Here is a 22,717-nt window from a genome sequence, read left to right on the forward strand (position 1 = left end):
TCCTGTTGGCATATTTGGGTTGCCAGCTTCTACAGTACCAAGCCTAGGATATATGAGGTGAAAAGAAAACCCAGGGAATTCACAACTATGTAATTCCTGGGGTCCCAAGGTTCCTATCCAGGCTGCCTTTTCTCTACCTCTCAGAATCTTATGTTACTTCATATACAATGTTCAGAGTTTTTGGCTATACTTAGGAGGAAGAATAGGGAAACGTACAATCTACTCCATCTCCCCAGAAGCAAAAGTTTGGTACACACACACATATATAATACACACACACACGTATATATATAATTTAAAAAAAACTATAGTTGCCTAGGATCCACCTTTTTGGAGATATGAATACAACAGGTCTGAAGTGAGGCCTAGTAATGTGTAGCTTTAACATTTCAAGTGACTCTGATGTGATCCTAGCATGAAGAACCATTGTTGCGCACCAAAGAAAGGTTAAACTGAAGTCCCCAATCAGAGGATCTCTTTTACAAACTGCCTACTCCTCTTGAGTCCCAGTTAGGAGCGGCACAGGGAGGGACCTGTGACATTCCAAAGGTGTTCAAATGACTGTGACCCCATAACCACTGTTCTTGGCCAGGGCCCACCTCCAGTGGTACTCAATGAATGGCTATTATGCCTTAAATATCTGGTGAGTTAACAGCAAAGGTAACAGCTCTGCTCCTGAGGAAATGGATTCTCACTTCTCTCATGTTCTTACCATCTGCTCCTAATAGTCCTTGATGCTCTACTGTGATTTTCAAAGTTAGTTAAGAAGCAACGGCTCAATGTACCAAAGAGGCCATGAAACTCCAAGACACTGCCCACCCACTGGGTCATGCCATGTTCATCTGATGAAAACAATCTTGCTAACAAGGCATGACCGGCTAGGCTCAGGATCCACACTTGACTGACCGTGGAGAGGGTGACTGCCATTGAGAGGCTGGCATAAAACCCTACGATGAAAAGACCCAACTCTACCCAATAAAATCCCTATTTGGAGGATATCAAGTCCTACACTGAGTCTAGGCTGAGCCCCAGTAACGGCAAACAGTTTCTGTAACCTGCAAATATATTTCCCCTCAAACTGGCTGCAATGCTAAGAGCTGGACACATCAAACACCAGCTCATGTTTTTTCCTTCTCACCTCATAATATGCATCCATTCTTAAAGGTAACATGGGCAAGACTCTTCTTTGCAATTCTAAGGAATGTAACTAAGATGTTTACTAAAAGGAAAGAATAATGAGGCAAAATGATATAGATTCCCTGGCAAAAGATTCTCTGGCAGACGTGAATAGGAGGATGGGGGAAACCAAACTTCAGGGGTACTTTGTGTTAATTTAATTAGAATGAACATTGGCAGGGGCTACAAATACTTTGCTTTTAAATGAGGTTCCAGCACCCATACAGAATATCCTGAGGAGGGGGAAAAAACATAAAGATCTTTTCACCCACTTATTTATTTTCCTTTTCTGAAAATTCCATTAAAGTCCAGTCCTTTTCCTTTAAAGATCTTGCAGTAATCCTTAGATTAAAAATATTAAATCTAAGAAGAGATCAGGAAATCATCAAGATAGATCAATGGGTATGGGGGGGGGTTGCAGGAAGTCATCAATGTTGTGGTTATTCAAGAATCTAAGGCAAGTATGGTTGTAGTTGTTTCTTCTTGGAGTCAGAGTCTTACTCTTTCACACACAGGGTGGAGTACAGTGGGGCACAATCATGGCTCACCGTAGCCTCAGTCTCCTGGGTTCAAGGAGTCCTCCTGCCTCAGTCTCCTGAGTAGCTAGGACTACAAGCATATGCCACTACACCTGGCTAATTTTTTTATTTTCTTTTTTTGTAGAGATGAGGTCTCACTATATTGCCTAGGCTGGTCTCGAGTTCCTGGGCTCAAGCAATCCCCTCGGTCTCCCAAAGTATTGGGATTACAGGAGTGAGCCATCATGTCCAGCTTGTTGGAACTTCTTAATCTAATCTCCTCAAGGCCTGAAGCTTTAGATTTAAAGGTTCTCCACCCTTCCCACCCACCCACTCAATAGCTTCCTACCATACATCATTCAAATAATACCCTGAGCAGTGTAGCTACTCAAGCAAGGTGTCACCCTTAGTTAGTAGTCCAGTCAAGACTAGAATCAACTTTTCCTGATGTATAGTGCTGACCACTGCTCAGGTACAATTCAGAGGCAATGTAGTATCCTAAAAAGCTTAACTCAGTAGGGGTGCTACTTTACATACTTCACAGGACTATGTTTGTCTCCAATGTTTTAACAACAACTTGATTCTTCTCTCTTGAACTGAAATTGTTTCTCTTATCTCCTCTATTATGAAAATGTTTTAAAGAAAAAAAACAGAAAACACAAACCACCCCCATTCACTTTTCTATATGAAAATATACTTCTAAGGGGAAAAAATTAGAAAAAAAGGTTTGAAATGAAAGAAGATAAATAAGAAGAAAAACTAACTTCCCAGATTTACAGAATTATGTATCAAAATTGGCTTCAACCATAGATAGGACAGAGATGTATTACTGAACAATAACTATAACCAAACTCACCTTAACTGTCTTCAGAAAAGTTGGTAACTCAAGTTATACTCGAAGCCTTGAAGGCTTTTTTTTTTTTTTAAATAATTGAAAATAAGGACTTGGAGTCTTGATAGCTGTTTGAGGAAAATTTCAGTTTTGCTACTCACTGCCTGGAATCAGCTGTGGTCTCCCTTGAGATGCCAGGAAAGAGAGACATTTTCAGTCTAGATGGGAGTGAAAGGTAGAAGGAAGTGTGGGGAGAGAGGAGGAAAGAAGGGGCGCATACTTCTAAAGCTGTCAGTCCCTCTTTGAGCTCCTTTTGGGCAAAGGGGGACCTTCACAGCCTCATTTACTGCAAACAGCCCAGGAAAACCAGCAGAACTGGACACGAGCAGGGCTGGTCTTCAGTCTCCTTCCACCTCACATCTAGGCTTAGGCAGGGTCTCACAGGGCCCAACTGGGAGCATGAGAGCTAATAACAGCAGTGGCAGTGAGGCCAATAAGCTAAGTGCTCAGGGACCCAAAGATCTGCCTCCTCACTAGCTTCAGAAATAGAAAGAAATGGGAAGAAAGTCATGAGTGGGGAGGGAGTTTTTGGTGCCCGAGACAACTGTCGCATTCTGCCATATCCCAACTCTATGTGTGTAACTCCTTTGTCTTACTCTTTATCCCTTTTGCACATTCCAAGGATGCCCATGGCACTGATGAGTCTCTGAGGATGTCTCCAAACCAGAGTTTATTACCTATCTCACTCTATCCCTTTCCTCTGCACCTCTATTCTCTCTTTCTTCACCAATTCCTTACTCCAAGGTAATTTCAAAAGTCAGTGGAATAGAGAAGCTTAACTTTAAGATAGGCTCCATTTCATATAATGGCTAGTCAGCATTTCCTGGAGGGAGAAAGGAAGGTGTGGTCACAGGAGTAGAGTCCACAGACCTCCAATTACAGGGAGGCCTCACCAAGGGTCTCAAGTGCTGCACTCTGAAATGCATCATCGCATTCCCTCAGGGGGTCATACTCTCCCTTGGCTGCTCCAGTCAATAACTGAGCTTGGAGGGATAGCGAGGCAGGCCTGTTCTGGGAGATGTGGGGATGCCCTGACAGACAAAGTGGGCGTCAGAACTCCCCAAGGCCTTGCCAACCCTCCCTTAGACTACACCACATCTAAGAGCTTTCCTTGACCATCCTTCCTTCCTTCCCTCCTTCTGACAGAATCACCCTACAGTTTGACAGCTATTCCAGTCTTTTCCAGAGCTTCCCCATGTTCTCCCTCAGGAATTTAACAGTCTTGACAGTGGCTTCTCAGAGGACCTAAACTAAAACAGAAAATGAAAAGATAGCATAGGAAAATCATCTTTATCTGCTTCAATTTTAATTCTCACAAGAAGTTTCCTAATTGTTATGGGGAAAAAAGACCTTTTCTCCATTTAGGAAAAAAACTTCTGCATAACACTTTCTTTTAGATTATTAAATTGATCTCCATCTTAAAGATGAACAACAAGGTTCAGAGAAGTTAACTTATTTCCCTCCAAGGCCATCTTGTCCAGTGGTAAATAAAATCCAATCCGGCTACCTCTAGTCTCATGGTCTCTTTGCTACTGCAAATGATGAAACCAAAGTCTTCACTCCCCACTGCCAGGAAGCTTTTTGCCTTCCATGGAGGAAGTGGATAAAGGGCTTGCTGTGGGGGTTTTATAAGACCACTGAATCAGGTAAGCACATTCTCAATATAGGATCTTTCTTCTCTTTATCCATTAAGCACAAATAGTAAGTCCTCCATGAAAATTCATAGCCATGGTATCATTCTAAAAGATTCTGGCAAAGAATGTTATGTGGGAACTGGTTTAGAGGTAAGTCTGACTGGAACAGTGCCAGAAAGAGAAAACAGAGTCAGGAATAATCGTCACAGTGGCCTGCTTCCTTTTAGAACCTATAAATGGGTATGGCATCTTTGAAGCCCTTCCCAGAGAATGGAGAAGTAGAGAAGAAATTTGCACTGATATTTATTTCCTGTCCCTACTGGAGATTATCAGTAGGTATATCATAAAGTCTGCAAGCTTCACAATTATTCATGCAGCATTATTCACACACTTATCAGCAATGGTGACTTAAAGGAAAAAAAAAAAACCTGTGCAAAGGCCCTATAAACTCAGCTGGACAAGTTCTCCATGCTTCTAGACAAAATGGAATTCGGCTAAAAAAAAGCTATCTCCCTTCTTCAGGTATAACCTGTGGACATAGGAAAATGTATTTCCAAATTCAAGTGCTAATATATCCTTGCATAATGCATGCAATTCCTAGTAGGCCTGTTTTAAAAGTAGTAGAAAATAAAGAAGGCCAAGAAACACAATATGGTGGAAAGAAGACTGGTCTGAGTTTAAAGCTTAGATTCACACCCTGGCTCTGTCAATAATCATTGGACCGCTCATCTTCTGTTGCCATATCTAATCCAATAGGAAATCATACCAAATTACTTCTTTTTACTTTTTTTGAGTTGGGATCTCACTCTGTCGCTTAGGCTCATCGCTCACCACAGCCTCAATCTTTTGGGTTTAGGTAATCCTTCTGCCTCTGCCTCCTGAATAGCTGGAACTACAGGAACGTGCCACCATGCCCAACTAATTTTTTGATTTTTGTAGAGAAAAGGTCTCAGTTATGTAGCCTAGGCTGATCTCGAATTACTGGGTTCAAGTAATTCTCTCACTTCTGTCTCCCAAAGTGATAGGATTACAGGCGTGAGCCACCACACCCAGCCCAGATCATTTCTTCAGTCCTCTCCCCTAATTCTGGTTCTATAATTCCAAGTGCTTCCTATTCTTACCCAATTAGAACTCAGTCCTAAGTTTCCAAAGTAATTAACTCTACTGTTTAGGCAGGAAAAAATTTTCCTTGTGATGTATTGCACCCATGACAGAGTACAAGTTAGAAGTTAAAGACCCCAGATAAATTAGGCATTTCCTATTTCCCATACAGTAGTTTTTATCTAAAGGAGTCCAAGGAGATGAACATACACACACAGCAACAAAGGAATGGGAAGAACCTGCCTGGGATCTGAGCAAGACAGACCTGGTTCAAACCCTGACTTTATCACTGATAGCTTTGAGATGTCAGACAAGTTGTTCAATCTTCTTTTGCAGAATGAGCATAAAAATGGGATCTATCTAATAGGATGACTGTGAGGATTTAATAAGTGTACAGTACAGCAAACAAGGCCTGGAAAACAGTAAGTACTCAATATCATTGTTAGCTATTATTATTAGCTGTTCTCAGTATCATCTTAGTGTGTAATGATTTACATCAGTTTTTTTGTTTTTTGGGGGTTTTTTTTGAGTTGGAGTCTCACTCTGTCGCCCAGACTGGAGTGCAGCGGCCGCTCCCGGCCACCGCAGCCTCGACCTGCTGGGCTCTGGCGATCCTTCCGCCTCAGCCTTCCAAGTTGCCGGAATTACAGGCATGTGCTACCACGCCCGGCTGATTTTTTGATTTATTGTAGAGATGAGGTCTCGCTGCCCAGGTGGGTTTCGAACCCGCAGGCTCAGTCAATCCACTCACCTCAGCCTCCCAAAGGCGCGGGATTACAGGCTGAGCCATCGAGCCCAGCTTACATCAGTTTTATCCCCCTTATCTTTTACCTTCCCAAGCAGATGAAATAAGTTTTTCCCAAATCTTCACTTTATTGCTGAAGCTCAGAGAGGCAAAATCACTTCCTTAGAGCCACATAGTCAGGAACAGTAGAGCCAAGACCAGAAATCAGGATTCTCATCTCAGTTGAGGGCTCCATCCAGCCTATCATGCCGACCCAGTGAAAATCAACATGCTGTCTATGGGAGGAGAGGACTACCCAACATTTTTACCAATTATTCCAACACAGATGAGTAAGAGAAAACATGATCCCTGCACCCTAAAGACTTACAACCTCTGGAGAGAAGAGATAAACAACTATAATGCAATCCTATAAGAGCTGCAATAGACCTATGTATGCATATAGTGCCAAAAGATAATTTTGTTGGAAAGGGTCCATATCAATATACCTATATAACCTATACTGTTTCTTAGTAGACACACAGTGCATATTTATTAATGAGAATGATGGAGTCTTTTTAGAATGTTGCCTTGGTGCAGCCCAACAAAGTTACTGGTTTATAAGAGAAAACACGTGAACTGAAGACCTCTGGGTCCTTTATTAGAAAAATCCCTTTGACAAAGTTCAAGACTAATCTTTCTTATTCAGGATTCTACTCCCTAGCAAATGGTGCAACAGTGAGATTCCAGTGTCATAATAGTCATTATATATACACAGAAAAGATAATTACTTGGTCCTAGTTGAGAGTTGGAAAAAATGTACTAATTGAGAGACATCAAAGTAAAGCTAATTATCTTAGTAACTGGATTCACACCATAAATTCAACCTAAGATTCATAAGGAATTTGAGATTAATTATCTGCTGGCATCAGTTCAAGATGTCAACATTTTTAGAGACTTGTTAATATAACCAAAAAGATGTTTTTTACATCTCAGTGAGAGACGATTATAATACATGTGACTACTGTCTACATTAGTGCAATGCGCCTGAAGATTAGAGTCACCTAAACAAGTCATATGAATACTAGGGAAATTAACCATTTCTACTGAAGGCTTTCTATGTTTGCAAAAGTCTCTCATCCTTATTTTTTTTAAAACTGGCAGATTGGGAGGAGGAGAAAGAGGGAGGGAGTGTGATAAAAGTAACAAGCTAGACTTCATTTGACCCAATTGGTAAGTATTTATTATTTCATGATATAGTATTATCACACACAATGTTCATTCATCCAGCTGGCAAACAGCCATGATTATTAAAAACATATGACAAGTGGTGGGCTTACAAAGATGGCCCCTACCCTTAAGTTCACTGGAAGGTGGGGACTTCCTGTAAATATGATTTTCTCCTCAGCTAGTCAGAAAGCACACCACCATTCGCCAGGTATAGACAGGCTAGGAGAGAGAGGACTGGGTGGCTGCTTCGGGAAGTGTTGGACCTCAGAAGGTCTCTTCCCATCCTAGAGAACTGGGAAACAACAACACAGCAACTTGCTCTGCTTCCTGGCTCTGCTTTCTCTATAATCCAGTAGGTTCTCAAAGTCCTGAATACCAGCCGGGCTTGGTGGCTCAGCCTGTAATCCCAGCACTTTGGGAGGCCGAGATGAGAGGATTGCCTGAGCCCATGGGTTTGAGACGAGCCCGGGCAACTTGGCAAGACCTCATTTCTACAATAAATAAAAAATTAGCCGGGCATGGTAGTGCGCTCCTGTAGTTCTGGCTACTTGGAAGGCTAATGTGGAAGGATCGTCAGAGCTCAGTTGGTCAACACTGGTGTGGCAGTGAGTGTGCCACTGCACTCCAGTCTGGGAGACAGAGTGAGGTTCCAATTAAAAAAAAAAAAAAAAAAAGTCCCAAATACCTACAGGTGATATATCTATATCTATATCTATATCTATCTATCTATCTATCTATCTATCTATCTATCTACCTATCTATCTATCTTCTTCTATTTTGATCGATCTATCTATCTGTCTATCTATCTTCTTCTTCTATTTTGATCTATCTATCTCAAAAGGTATGGTTCCAGAGCTGGCACAGAGTAACTGAGGGTAAAAAGTTAAAGTGATCATTTAATTCAACTCTTCACTTTATAGCTGAAGCTCAGAGAGGCAAAATCACTTACTCAGAGGCACATAGCCAGGAAGGGTAGAGCCAGAAACTAAAACTCAAGGCTCTCATCTCAGCCAAGGTCTCCGCCAGCCTATCATGCTGACCCAATGAAAATCAACATGCTGTCTATGGGAAGAGAGAGGACTACTCAACATTTTTACCAACTAGTCTAGAACAGGTACCGACCAGTAGGGAATGTCAGGCTGTACGTGATACCACTGACTCATGGCTGAATATAAGCCATGGCTGTTTCTACACCTGCAGCTACCTGGCAAGAGCTCCAGTTCTTGAACTAATCATAATGGCTGTCAGTGAAATCTGCCAACTGTTCCATCTCCTGGGAGATAACTGTGCATTTACACTATGGCATGTCTACTCTCACCCCCTCTCAGTTCTATAGGCAGAGAGAAAGAGTATGTGTCTGTGGGTGTGAGTGTGGTGGCAGCACTAAATGCCAGAGGGCTGTTACATTGGAACAAGATGACAAAAAGGCTGATTGCTGTGAACATGCATTCATCTGTCAGAGACAGTGTAAAATAAACCCCCTGATTAAAGGCATTATCCAAATCACAGCCATGGCCCTGAAACGGACACCAAGCGTGGGTGGAGGAAACAAGATGGGTGTCCCCCTTTTCCCAAGCCTGGTGTCAGAAGAATCAGCTCCAGGAAAGACCTGCTACATCACCTCTTTTCTGAGCCAGCAGGAGGGTGAACCCACACTGTCAATGATCAAGGATGGAGTTTCAAAGTGAGTCACAAGGTCCCATGCACTCCCTCAGGGAGATGCTACTCCAGCTTAGTGTTTATGTACTTAGTGGAAGGGGGTGGCTTCTCTCCCAGGCAATACCTCAGCACGCCGCTGCCCTCTGTGTTGTGTAATCTGACCTCAGTTTTCTCCTATGCAGAATGGGGATGCCACCACATATGGTAAACAATTCACGGAGCAGACAGTGAGGTGGGGAGTAAGATTGTCCTCTAAGGCAGCGGTTCCCAAAATTTTCAGCATCAGGGACTGGTTTCATGGAAGACAATTTTTCCTCAACGTAGCGGCAGCGAGGGGGAGGGGACGACACGGTTTCAGGATGATTCAAGTACATAACATTTATTGTGCGCTTTATTTCTATTATTATTACATTGTAATATAAAACAAAATAATTATACAACTCACCATTAAAAAGAAGAGGTGCTGATGAAAGTGGTAAATAAAATAATGGGCAGACCACGTGTGGACTAAAGTAAGTGTCAGATTCTGTCTTAAAGCCTGCCACCAGATGCAGCTGTACAACTGAAGTTTTGATATGAGTATGCAAGCAATTGATTTATTATGGTCTCTGTGTAGTCAAACCTCACTGCTGATGTTAACCTGTATTTGTGGCTGCTCCCAAGTGCTAGCATCACCACCTCAGCTCCACTTCAGCCCACCAGGCATTAGATTTTCATAAGGAGCATACAACCTAGATACCTTGCGTGTGCAGTTCACAATAGGATGAGTGCTATAATAATGCCACCACTGATCTGACAGAAGATGGAGCTCAGGCAGTAATTTGAGCAATGGGGAGCAGCTGTGTGACATTTTCCTCAAAGAACTAAAAATTAAATGTCCATATGATCCAGCAATCTCACTTCTGGGAATATATCATCCTACCAAAAAGGCATCCACACACATATGTTCATTGTAGCGCTCTTCACAATAGCAAAAACATGGAACCATTCCAGATGCCCATCAAAAGTAGACTGGATAAAGATGGAATATTACATACACAGCAGTGAAGAAGAACAAAATCATGTCCTTTGCAGCAACATGGATGCAGGTTGATACCATCAAACTAACTGAATTGTCATAGAAACAAACAAACAAAAACTGAATACCTCATGTTCTCACTCATAAGCAGGCCCTGATCACTGGTCACATGAGCGCAAAGGTGGGAACAACACACATGGACACTGAAGGAGGGAGAGAAAGAGGGAAAAGGGATAAGGGCACATGACAACACACAGGGTACCAAGCTCACTCTCGGGGGAGAGAGGACCCATTAGAAGCCCAAACCTCACCTGCATACATTTACTTATATAGTTAATCCTCACATGTGCCCCACAACTCAAAATAAAATAAAACAAAACAAAATAAAAGTATCCTAAAGGAAGACTAATAAAAACAATGTCAGAAAGGGACGTGCATTGGGGTAGTGAGGAGATTCTGAGAGTGTTAGCTATGAATATACAGAAGCTAGAGTGTCACGGTGGAAAATCCTGGAAAGGTCTATGGAACAGACTCCAGGAACAGCATCTTCCCAATAGGACTGCTGTGCACATCCAGTGGACACACTGATTGCAGAGCCCAAGACCTGCAAACATGCCTGTCATACAAAAAGCTGACTTGTTCATTCTGCCACTTACCTCTGATAATTCGCCTTCTGCCATCACCTGCCTCCAATGGAAAGAAGATGTACTTGTCAGGCTAATATGGGTATCTGGTCTGGGAGGCTGTTCCATTTCTCAGAGGGAATTAAGAAACCCAGCCTCCTTGGAGTTGTGTTAGTGTGAGTTAGCATCCTAAGGTTCATAGCTTCAAAACTGATGAGTCTGAGTTTCTGACTCTGAATGGCTGACAGCTCAACCCCTGGCAAGGAAGCAGGCAGTTCAGTGAGGAACACATCTGTGTGGCTACTTTCCCCAGGTGACTGACTGGGTGCCATGAATACTGACCAAGAAAAACGTCCAGAAAGACTGATGAAGGGATAGGTGATAATGGGTGTGAAAGCATCACGCAGCCTGGAAAGCGCCCACAAACGCAATCATTTTATCCACTGGCACATGAGGGCATTCAGCCACCAGTCCCCTCAAAGGAAGGGCTGAGCAAAGCAATCTGACACAGGACAAAAGCCAAGCTGGGGCTCATCCTGGTGTGATGCATCATAAGCTTGGACTGCGCTGGCCCATTTTCTTTCCTCTTAGACTATCTCTTGTCCAAATTCACATTGTTGTCATCCATCATTTCTTCCACTGGGGTCCAGGGACTTGATAGGCCTCAGCTTGCTTCTGCAACTCTCCTGCTCAAGAGCTTCTGGGAGGCCAATGCTGTAAAAAATTGTCCCATGGCTAACCACAGTGTACATCTATGTGGGAGAAGGCAAAAGAGATGTCCCAGGGTAAGAACAAGATGAGGGCCATGGTCCCCATTACGGAGGCTGATAAAAGTCAACATATTTAATACACTACTGCAAATTCTACACACTTGAATTTTGAAGAAGTTAGTTCTTTATAAACAGATGTCTGTTTTTTTCTACATACTTCCAACCTCCTAGCCATAAAAGACTTTCTTTATATAATCACCAATAAAGATATTTAGGGAACATGAGAGAATAAGTTCTGGATTAATATATAGGAGACCTTTATAAAAGTCCGGAGCTGTGCAGAGATGGAAGCAGCTGCCTCAGGAAGTAGTAAATTTCTCATCACTCAAGGTGTCCAATCACACATTGGACAATGTCTTTAGAGAAGATGCTACAGAGAAGATGTAAGTCTTCTCTTTAGATCCCTCTCAACCACAGGATTCTCCAAATTTGTGTTGCCTATTATGATGTATTTGTCTTTACCTTCTGTAACCTCCACACTCTCCCCATTAAGTCTCCAAGCTCTTGAGTCCTGTGTGAATTAAGAGCAACTTAGATTTGGAAACAAAGGAAGCTCAGGAGGTCGATCTAGGATCATGCTGTGGTAAGATCATGAATAAGTGTAAAACAAAGGCATCATAAATAGAAACAAAGGCATCATCAGAGTCAAGAAACAGAAAACAAAGACTCTACAAGTATCATCAACAAGCCAAGCTCTTTTCTGTTGCTCTTTGAAAACACACATCCCCCCCTCCACATGAATCTAGCCTCTCCAAGGGGTTGACATTACTCTGCCATAACACATACAACAGACACAAAACAGATGAATGTTTAAACAACATATGCTCACTTGCTTGCTTGCTTGTCTCACCCCAACTCAGAAGAATGCCCGTGGTATGTATCGGTCTCCTCCTCTCCCCTCCACCTTGGCCACACCCCACTCTTCCTGCACAATGAACAGCAGCGGTGGCTGTGTCCTGAGGGACTATTTGAATGTGGCATGACAGGAGGACACAAGGACACACAACGGGAACCACAAAGAGGGATAGCTGCTGAAGGAGCCTCTTTTTGTTCTCTCATCGCACTGAACTCTGTTACTTATTGTCACTTAAGTCGAAAATATTTCACAAGATCAAGGATCAAAGGTAAAAGTATGAAAATGGAAAAGAGGGTATGAAGGCAGGGATTTAGGTGGTGACTCCTGTCACTTGTGGTACTAGGATGGATTGAGTCAACTGGTTGGCCCTGCCTCATTCTTCACTCCGCTGCAACTTCTCAACACTGTTGCTGGCCAAAGCAAAAGAGCTTGCCAGACAAGGGAGGGATTCTGTCTAGAGTGTGGACTAGAAGGAAAAGGTTTCCCATACCTATCTTCCCTGCTGCCCTCTTTATCACAGTTTCTGGTTCAGAGCCACTTACCTTTTTCTTCTTCTTCAAAATCACTTTCACTCCATCCACTGAAACCATAATGCTCACTTTCTTCTTCTTGATGTTCTTGGCTTTAAACTCATACTGCAAGTGAGAAGAAAACAAAGAAATGCAATCCAATTAGACCAGTGTGTCTACATAGGCCCAGTGAGCCCATGGTCTGGAAAAGAGAACCACAGACAGGTAGGGGGAGCTGGTACAGTTCTGGGGATGGGAAGCACCTCAGGGGATGTGAGAGGAGATGGATGTCTGCAGGCAGGAGCTCAGGCAAACTCTGGGCTGAAAAGGGACGCTGAGTGGTCAATTCCACCTCTCAGCCATCAGTTAGGGCCATAGAAATGGACCCAGTCTACACTCATGAAATGAAAACATAGCCTACTTTGAAAAATCCCATCAAAAACCAGAATCTTCACTCAATAACTCATTCTACCATTTGATGACTTACACTGTCAAGAAAGTACTCCTAGTGTCTAACCAAATGTTGCTGAAATCTCTTCCATCTCAAAGAAGATTGAGAGCTGGTATCAACCTCCACATAAGGGTTTTTATACACTAAAATATATGAATTCTAAGTTATTCTCCGTAAGCTCAATCTCCAAACTCTTATCTGTGGGTCATTCTGTAAGTCTATTAGCCTGAAGACTTTGGAGCTAGAGAATATTCTAGAAAAGATATGACCAGTGATAGTTGTAAGGGAGGGCACTGCCTCACAATTCCTGTATTGTAAAGTCTTATTTGCAGCCCTGGGCAGGGATGCTCCAACCACAGCCCTACACTGCTGATGATGTTGGCCTCATCTTCAGCCCCAGCTCTTTCTGTTAACATTTGTTCATTCATAGCCACTTATTATACTGTGTAGTTATCCAAAGCCAGTAATATAATTCTCCATTTTCCACCGTGAACTTCATTCTGAGCACTTCCTCAGTTTATTGAAGCCATTTTTTTTTCTGGTCCCCATCTTACTACCAAAGATCACCCAGCAAAATTAAATGGCAAACTCTGTAATCACACATCTGGGCTACAGATTTAAAAATGAGTAACACAGGACCCAGAGCCAACCCACAGGTCCTCTTCTCTGGAACCTTTTACACTCAAGACCTTCTCCCACCATGCTACCACCTAAATCTGGTAAAAGGCACCTCGCTCCTTGACTGCTCATCTAAAGTCTAATTACTTCTACAGTTAGTGGGTTGATAGAAAAGAACTTAATCTACTGTAATGAGATAAAAACATAGCCAATTTGGAAAATCTCATCAGAAATCCAGAACCTTTCCCTGGCCATACCTTTTAATACTCTGATGTCAAGAACTCAGCTTAGAGCTCCTACTATCTAAAGTCTCCCCTCCACTAAAATCTCAGTGATCTTCTTACTCTGTTGCACAGAGTTAGTGTTGATGCTCCTTGGCTGTCTGTTTCTTATAGACAAGAATACGACCTCACTAACTGAGGTAAAATATCTGTCATCAGACTGTCAGAGCAAGTTCTGGATCACAGTTCATTTGAGTCTCCAGGCGACAGTATTCTACGTCACTCCCCAGTTTGGTGGTCACTTTCCCCACCTCCACTCTACCCTGTGAACAGCTCTCCTTTTTACCAAGGGGGCTTCAGAGAAGAGCAAACCAGAGCAGCAAACACACAGGAGACAGAAGAAACCTGCTTCAGCCTGAGAACCCTAAGTCAATTAAGAGTAGAGAGTAAAGAAGGAGACGAAGGTACATCTGATGGAATGGGGAGGAGAAAAGTCATCTGCATTGGAGTATGACTCAGGTAGAACAGGGTCTCAGCCATGTAACAAACTCCTCTCTCAATCAGCAGCCACAAACCAGTGAAGGCTGGCATTGTTCTGACTGGCATGCACTTGGGGACACAGTTCCGATTCACAGTGTGTCACCCTGACTGCAGCATTCTTCTCAGCTGCAGTGCTAGGTGAACTAAAATGACCTCTGAGTGGGAGAACCGGCCTGACAATCTGCAAGTCGGCTGACTTTGGCCTTGCGCCTACTGGGAGAGGTAAACTACTTGCATTTCCTGACCACACCTGCATTTACCTTCACTCGCTTGAGCTTTAATAACCATAACCTTCCAGCCACACCTCCCTTCTAAACAAGTCACTAAAATCAGGCTGTTCCTGCCAGTCAAGGGAGTATAGGAGAGTATGTTTTGATGAAGTCAGGTGGAAGTTAAGAGTACAGCAGAATCCCAGAAACACTCAGAGGAAGACAAAACCTACCCTAAACAGGTTGGTTCTCAATTGTTTTACTGTCTTTGGTCTCTTCCAGTATGTCACTTTCACATGCTCCACATACTTCTCTTTTCTAGAACTAAAATCAAAGCAGAATATCAAGTACCTGTCTTTGCAAAGCACTATATCATTCTCCTCGGTCCTGGTTTTAGAGAACATACTGCCTACTACACCATAGCCTTAAATGCCTTCTATTTCTGGAAGATTCTTGTGGTTGGCCATATTGCTTGTTTGGCCCACCTCCTTATTGGTTTCACTCTCTTGAGACCTTTATTTGATCATGATGCCTCACCCAAGCCTGGCAAGAGGTGCGCAGCCAGTTCCTTGCTTGTGGATCTGAAACCTTAACTATTTCTACAGTTAGTATTTTGACAAGCTTGGCCATACCTTTTACTATCTTCATTTTAAAAGCTCAAAAATGCAACTAAACTTTATCTTTGGAACTGGGAAAGAGCCTCTACTTCCATCACTGTACACACATTCCCAGAGGGCCCTTTCAGTGTCTGTGGGCACAGTGATTGCACGGAAAACCACGACCAAATGATTTCTCCCAGAACCTCACAGGTATTTCTTATAACAGCTGGTGGAATGCTCCGGACTTCAAAATGAAGAGGGACAAGAGAGCAGGAAACAGACCTCCAAGGCCCGATACAGCCGCCATAAGGGCCCTTAGGTTGGACACACTCTGCGTCTACTCCACTGCTGGTCAGATGTCTCATACCCTTTCCAACCGAAGAATTAGAATTGCAATTCTGTTGGAAACCATGGAAATGAAAGGCAATCAAGTGCCTGAAAATGCTTAAATATTTATTATCATTAAGCCATTTGTTTATACGGCAATTATGCTTTACCCGGACAACATATTATTGTGCTCACCGTGGGAAGAGAAAATGAATTTGGACAGAGAAGACAATGGAATAGCCACAAGAAAAGAGAAGAAAGGGGCTCTTGGACAGAAGGCCTCCTTTTTCCCGGACTGAGCTGCTCCAAGGTGGAGCACTGCCTGGGCTGGCGGGCTCGGGAGGAAGCATCTGTGTTCCGCAGGACAGGAATCCAATCTGCTCAGGCTTTGCCAGGGGCTAAAGAACAAGAGGACTGCTGGTGCCACCGTCTGTGGCTCAGGCCAGCCTCCCAAAAAGCCAAGGCCAGCCCTGTAATGTGTGCCAACAGACCTGGCCCTTCCTCTATCACGGCCAGGCTAAGCTGATACATTCGCTTTGCTGGCCGGACCCCCACAAGCAAGGACAGATTAAGCCCTACAGGACTTGACCTTTTAGGAAAAAAACAATGCAAGTCCTGGAACACCAACAGCAGACTGGAAAGACCAAGGGAAAGCATGTGGGGTTCATAAACAGAGCCTTGGTACCTTGTTTTGGAATAGTGGCCCTGGAACTTAGTGCACTGTGCCCACCACTGGGGCCCAGGAAGGGAAAGCTGGGTGGAAGGTCCAAACACACAAAGAGAGGCATGAGTACAAATACTGGCTAGAAGTCAGAGAGCTGACAGACCAGAAGCCTACTTTCTGATCATCCCCAGTGCTTCATGTTTCCACTTCCCAAACCGCCTTCTAACCCTGTATGTCTGGGTCCCAGTCACTGTGTTTCCGAAAATGGGAAGCACGAGGTCGGCCAACAGCAGAGTGGTGAAACAGCTGAGATGAACATCTAATGAAGAGATTAGCCCAGCCATGGGCTTGAGACTGTACTTCAGAAACAGAAGAAATAGAATTACTTTCTTGGAGCTGGGGGGAAGGACTGGGGCTATCAGAGGTTCCGCATACATTTAACAATCTATTTTTACAACAATAATGTAGCTCCCTAAAGAATCCCTGAATGTTGGACAACACTTGATTTTTCACACACACACACACACACACACACACACACACACACACACACACACTTTCAGGATCCTTGGTTCCTCAGTTATTCTAGCCACAGATAATCTGGCTAGTGATATATTCTCTCACCTGCTTCACGCAAAGCATGCTCTCTTTTTGTTTTTCTTTTTTTAATTTTAAAGATGTGGGGTACAATTCAGGGTTAGGAATACAAATGTTCATTATGCAGGTACCCTTGTTAATGAGGTGTGCCCCTCCCTTCCCTGGCAGTTTCCCTCAACTGCCAATTCTACCCCCACTCCCCTGGCAGTTTCCCACAACTGCCAATCCCTTTCTTATAGTATTATGATAATTTTTCAAGGTCCGCTTATGAGTGAGAACATGTGATACCCAGATCTTTGTTCCTGAGAAAGATCACTCAGTATTATAGACTCTAAGTTCAACCAGGTTGCTGTGAAGTTCATGATTTTGTTCTTCTTTATGGCTGCATAATATTCCATTGTGTAATGTACCACATTTTTTTAATCCAGTCCAGCTGTGATGGGCAGCATGGTTGGTTCCATGTTTTGCTATTGTGAATAGAGCTGCAACAAACATGCATGTGCAGGTATCTTTTTTGTAGAATTATTTGAGTTCCTTCTGGTATATTCCCAATAGGGGAATTGCTGGGTCATATGGTAGGTCAATTTCTAGTTCTTTCAGAAATCGCCACACTGTCTTCCAAAATTTCTAACCATAAATTCATTTTGCCTAGCTCCTTCTGACTGTCTCATGATGCTTATGTGAATTCTGACAGTGCCACTGGGCATCTTAACCATATTCTGCCTAGAGTCTTGCTTTCATGAGTGTGAGCACATCTCCTCCGCAAAACTGTAAGTACCTCAACCAAAGGTACGATCTTATCAAGGGTTTGCAGTAAGTCGATTTATACTTATTATCTGAGCGTTTAGGTAGAAAGATACGAAATCTAAGTACACCTATTTCGCTGCATCATTATATACAATAGCCAAAAGGTGGAAGCAATCCAACTGTCCATCAATAGATGAATAAGTTCATAAAATTTGGCATATGCATACAATGGGATATTATTCAGTCTTAAAAAGGAAAGAAATGCTAACACATTACAACATGGACAGAATCTTGAAAACATTATGCTAAGTAAAATAGGCCAGTCACAAAAGGGAAAATATTTTATGATTCCACTTAAATGAGGCTCCTAGAGTTGTGAAATTCATAGAGCCAGTGGTTGCCAAGGGCTGACAGGAAGGGGTGATGGGGAGTTAATGTTTAATGAGCACAGAGTTTCAGTTTTACCAGATAAAAAGTTCTGGAGATGGATGGTAGTGATGGTTGTACAGAAATGTGAATGCACTTAATGCCACTAAACTGTACACCTTTAAAAATGGTTAAAATAGTAAATTCTCTGTGGTCTATATTTTACCACAATAAAATGATACAAAGTCTGAAAACACTGTACAACAAACACATTTCTTCTCACAGCAAGTTCACTTTAATTCTGCTTGCAAAGGGGTATTTCTGGAACTCCTCCGCACGCAAGCTAAAGATGCCATACTTTTCCACACTTGCATGTAATTGCATTTGCTATTCCCCATGCCTAGAAAGCCCTCCCCACAAACCATCTGCCTGGTGAACTCCTGCTTTATCTTGAAATATCTGCTCAGACGTCTCCAGGTCAACTCCCCCTTCCTGTATCCTCCCACGGAATTGCTCCACCAATTTGGTTACTACAGCAATATGCAGGCCTCTCTTATTACTCACTGTTGATTGGATAATTTATTTACCCAGTAAGCTGTGCCCTTCTTGAGTGCAAGAAATATGACTTGCACATATGTCTCTAGCCAAGAAAACAGTACCAGGACACAGGAGGGTGATAAATGAATGTCAAATAAATTAACGAACACAGCTGACAATGGTTATTCACAGAGCAGGAGAAAAGATGATGCTATATACTAGCGCAAAGTAATAACTTAAGTTACTAAACCTGGATTCCATTCCATGGTACAAGGACTTCAGGAAGATCTGATCTCCTTTACACAGTTCACAGTTCATAGCACAGTGGGAAGCACTTTATCTATGTTTGATACAAGCTTCTTTAAATGACATAATGTAGAGTTGCCATTATTGGTCAAAGTTGTTTGCAATTATTTTACGGTATAGTTAGGAGTAAGGCATGGGAGATAGTCGTGTAGAAGAATTTCTGTTCTCTGGGCTACCCAATGCTTTGAGTTCCATCTCCTGTGCCTATGGAACAAGTCTGAGGACAGAGTCCCCAAGAGCTATGGCAGTCTCTGATACTGAGATGTAGCTCAGTGACTTGCATTGTTCATTTATATGAGATCTCAGAAATGCCAGCAAGACCAAAACCAGAATTGGGACTGAATCCAAATTCTAGAATATCTATGAGAATTCTCTACTGGGTAGATAAATTTATTTTCCATCTATATACCTCAGTCCCAGTATAATTTAATTTAGCAACAGACATATTACCTAACATTGGGTATAAACAAAAATCTCTATAATCTGCAAAATACTTTAAAGGAACTAGAGAAGCTACTTTGAAAGGAATACTGATTGTCATTGTATCATGGAGTATAGAACTAAAGTATCGTCTAATTCCAAAAATCAAGGAGCTCTAAAACTCAAATTCTAAATCCCATTTGGAATACCTAATTAAAAGGCAGAAGCTAAGACTCACACCTTAAAAATGTTCATTCAGCAGATCTGAGGTAAGGCCAAAAGTTGGCATTTCTTTAGTGCACATGGCAATATAGATCACACTATTCAGAAACACTATTCTGGGCCATGGAAGCATATTACAAGAGTGATTACACATTTTCATTTGCATCAAGAATTGCCACAGATGAAATCAATGCGTCTTGATCATATAGTTTTATAAGTGGAGCTATCATCATAACAATTAAGACATATATTCTTATTAAAGTGCTATTGTTATTTGCAGTCATCGCTATCTAAATCAAAGGCTACTAAAATCAGGCCAGGCTCAGTGGCTCAGCCTGTAATTCCAGCACTTTGGGAGGCTGAGGCCAGTGGATTGCCTGATCCCACGAGTTTGAGACCAGCTCGAGCAACTTGGTGAGACCTCATCTCTACATTAAATAAAAAATTAGCCAGGTGCAATAGCATGTGCCTGTAGTTCTGGCTACTTGGAAGGCTGAGGCAGAAGGATTGCTGGAGCCCAGCAGGTCAACACTGGGGTGGCCGTGAGCGTGCCACAGCACTCCAACCTGGACGATGGAGTGAGACTCCAACTCAAAAAAAAAAAAAAAAAAGCTACTAAAATCAAAACTAGTATTTTGAGAGGAAATTCTACTGGTGGTAGGTATCAGGTGTTCATATATTATGGCTGAAATAGTACATCAAAAAAATTAAGAGAAATCCTTGTGTCTGAAACATTACGGATCACAAATGTCAACCAAGATTTTCATCTTATAGATGAAGAAACCAGTGCCCAGGGATGTAAAAGACTTTTCCAGGTTCGTTAGCAGAAAACCCATGTCTAGAATCTCATCCCCTGACTTTTGGTTCTGTGCTTTTTGTGTTGCCCAACTTGTGTGTCTTTTTTACTAGCTCAGAACCATAGCTCCAGGAAATAAAATTTATTCACTCCTCCATTCATTCAATACATGTTTAATGAGCTCCTCCATGAGCATGTAACATCCATCTTATAAGAGGAAGCAAGAAGAGGAGGAAAAACCTATTGGAAATTAACCTCATAGGATGAGGAACATTCCCAGGCTCCTCAATGGAAAGCCTGCAATCTCTCCCCACAAAATTCTTTCCCACACTAATCACACTGCTTGCCCTCATTTCCTTTGTTGCTTCCATTCTGTTCTACACCCAGGGACACATATCAATAACCTGGGAAGGGTATAAAATACCAATGAAGCCAGGAAAACATGGTAAAGGGGCCTTCTGTATATTAGGAGGGCTTTAGGGCAGGAAAAATTCCAGTTCATTGCTGTCTGGAACCTTGAGAAGGTGGGAGAGAAGTTCATCCACACACAGATGTTCTGTGGGAGGAAGTCATGTTCACAGAACCCAGAGATCAGCATGATGGCAGAGGGCAAGTTAAACAGGCCCTCACATGGAAGATGCCTGTGTACTCCGGGGAGACCCTGAGTGGCAGCTTCTCCCTGGAAAGGAGACAAGACAGGCCCGGGAATACAGCCATCACTTTTCTCTGACTGGGAGCATGTTGATAGGTCACGGGGAACTGAACAATAACCTAAATGATTAAGGGGCCTGGAGGGGTGATTTATGATGCAAAATGAGTACCACTACTAACAATAATCCACTGCTTTCTGTAGCCTTTCTTCTGTCTCTCACAGCACATTAAAAACAAGTGTTAGCACCTCATCAACAAGGATACCTGCATAATCAACGTCTGTATACCTAACTCTGGATGGTACCCATCTTTATAATTTAAAAAAAAAAGAAGAAATTTTTAAAAAACCAGGTGCTAGAACCTTTTTCTATTCTTTAAGGAAAAACAGTGGCAGAGGTGGATGGCAAGCTAAAAGTATAAAATAAATTCCGCTAAATGGTTAATATAGTACATCATGCAAGTAGGAAGATGAAAGACACTCAAAGAATGTTCCCAGTATAAAGATAAATATTTAAGGTGATGAATATCTCAATTACGCCGATTTGATCTTTACACATTATATATATATATGTATCCAATTATCACATGTACTCCACTCAAATATGCACATCTATTATGCATCAATTTTTAAAAGTTGCCTTGGTGGTGGCGGAAGCACAACACTGTTCACATAGCATGATTCATATCTACATACACACACACACATATATAGAAAGAAGAACAAAAGTTTTCCAATATTTAGTAGAGTCATGAATCAAGAATTTAGGGTTTTCTTCCTCAGACCAGAAATGATAATGAGATAAATGATAAATCATTCTGTCTTTCTAAGGTTCAATTTACCTCTCTTGAAAATAAGTCAGTCAATCATGTTTAACAGAGCTCTCAGCACCTCTCACTATCTGCCACGCATCCCATACTCACCTTGTGAAGTTCAATGGAACAATTCACATGAAGTCCTCAAAGAAACCACACTGAACAGTACACTATTTCACAGCATTCTTAGTTATGTGTCCTCGAGCAAGCCACCTAACCTCTCTGGATATCACTCTTCCCTTCTGTGAAATGATGGTATTGGGTTAGATTATGTCTGAGACCCTTTCCAGGTCTAAACAGAACTCAATGTAATACAAACCTTCAGAGCTCTTGTGGGAAGAGTTAAATAGGCAGGTACACTTGAGGAAGGTGGGGCAACGTCTAGTAACAAAGAAACTGAGGTGACTGGTGACACCAGGTCAAATCCAGAAGCAAGGGACCAGGAAGGATGGGAAAAAGGATGCAGGCAGATGGGGAGGGTTCCTAAATGGAAATGAAACTGCTAGAGTTTTGCGTAGGGAGTAGGAGGGTGTTCATGCTTAAGGGTTTTTTAGAAGAGTGAAAAATAGAGGAGCAAATGTTGAACATAATCTTGGCACCAGCACTTAAGACTCAGAAAAGAGAGACACTAGAAATGAGAAATCTAGAGAAGACCAGGAACACATATCAAGCAGTAAGCTGTAGGAATAAAGAAAATGTCTGAATGAAGTCACTAAGAAGCAGAATGAGGAAATGGTCTCTAAATTCCTTGCTTGGAAAAGGTAGTGACGCTTCTACCAATGACAGCACAGGTGAGCACAGACGATGTATTGTATATTGAAAACGTCTATCTTGGTCTTGAAGAATCAGGGAATAGGAGTCAGAAGGGAATTTACAGGTCAGATTGCCATTCAGGAGAGATTCCTTTTTCTAATCTTCTCCCAAGT

General features: G+C 42.3%; 1 protein-coding gene across 1 annotated transcript in view; it reads right to left on the reverse strand.

Annotated features, from left to right (window-relative positions):
• Nucleotides 1-22,717, reverse strand: part of LOC103274638 (carboxyl-terminal PDZ ligand of neuronal nitric oxide synthase protein-like) — a 113,115-nt gene that overhangs the window by 59,724 nt on the left and 30,674 nt on the right. The window contains exons 4-7 of the mRNA XM_021705938.1: nucleotides 20,958-21,098; nucleotides 15,868-16,070; nucleotides 14,980-15,070; nucleotides 12,741-12,833 (exon numbers count right to left, since the gene is read on the reverse strand). Coding sequence (XP_021561613.1) covers nucleotides 12,741-12,833; nucleotides 14,980-15,070; nucleotides 15,868-16,070; nucleotides 20,958-21,098 — 528 coding nt within the window. The remainder of the gene's footprint in view (nucleotides 1-12,740; nucleotides 12,834-14,979; nucleotides 15,071-15,867; nucleotides 16,071-20,957; nucleotides 21,099-22,717) is intronic.

This window comes from Carlito syrichta, unplaced genomic scaffold (assembly GCF_000164805.1).
Source record: "Carlito syrichta isolate Samal-C Ts95f unplaced genomic scaffold, Tarsius_syrichta-2.0.1 Scaffold314838, whole genome shotgun sequence".
Classification (NCBI taxonomy): domain Eukaryota; kingdom Metazoa; phylum Chordata; class Mammalia; order Primates; family Tarsiidae; genus Carlito; species Carlito syrichta.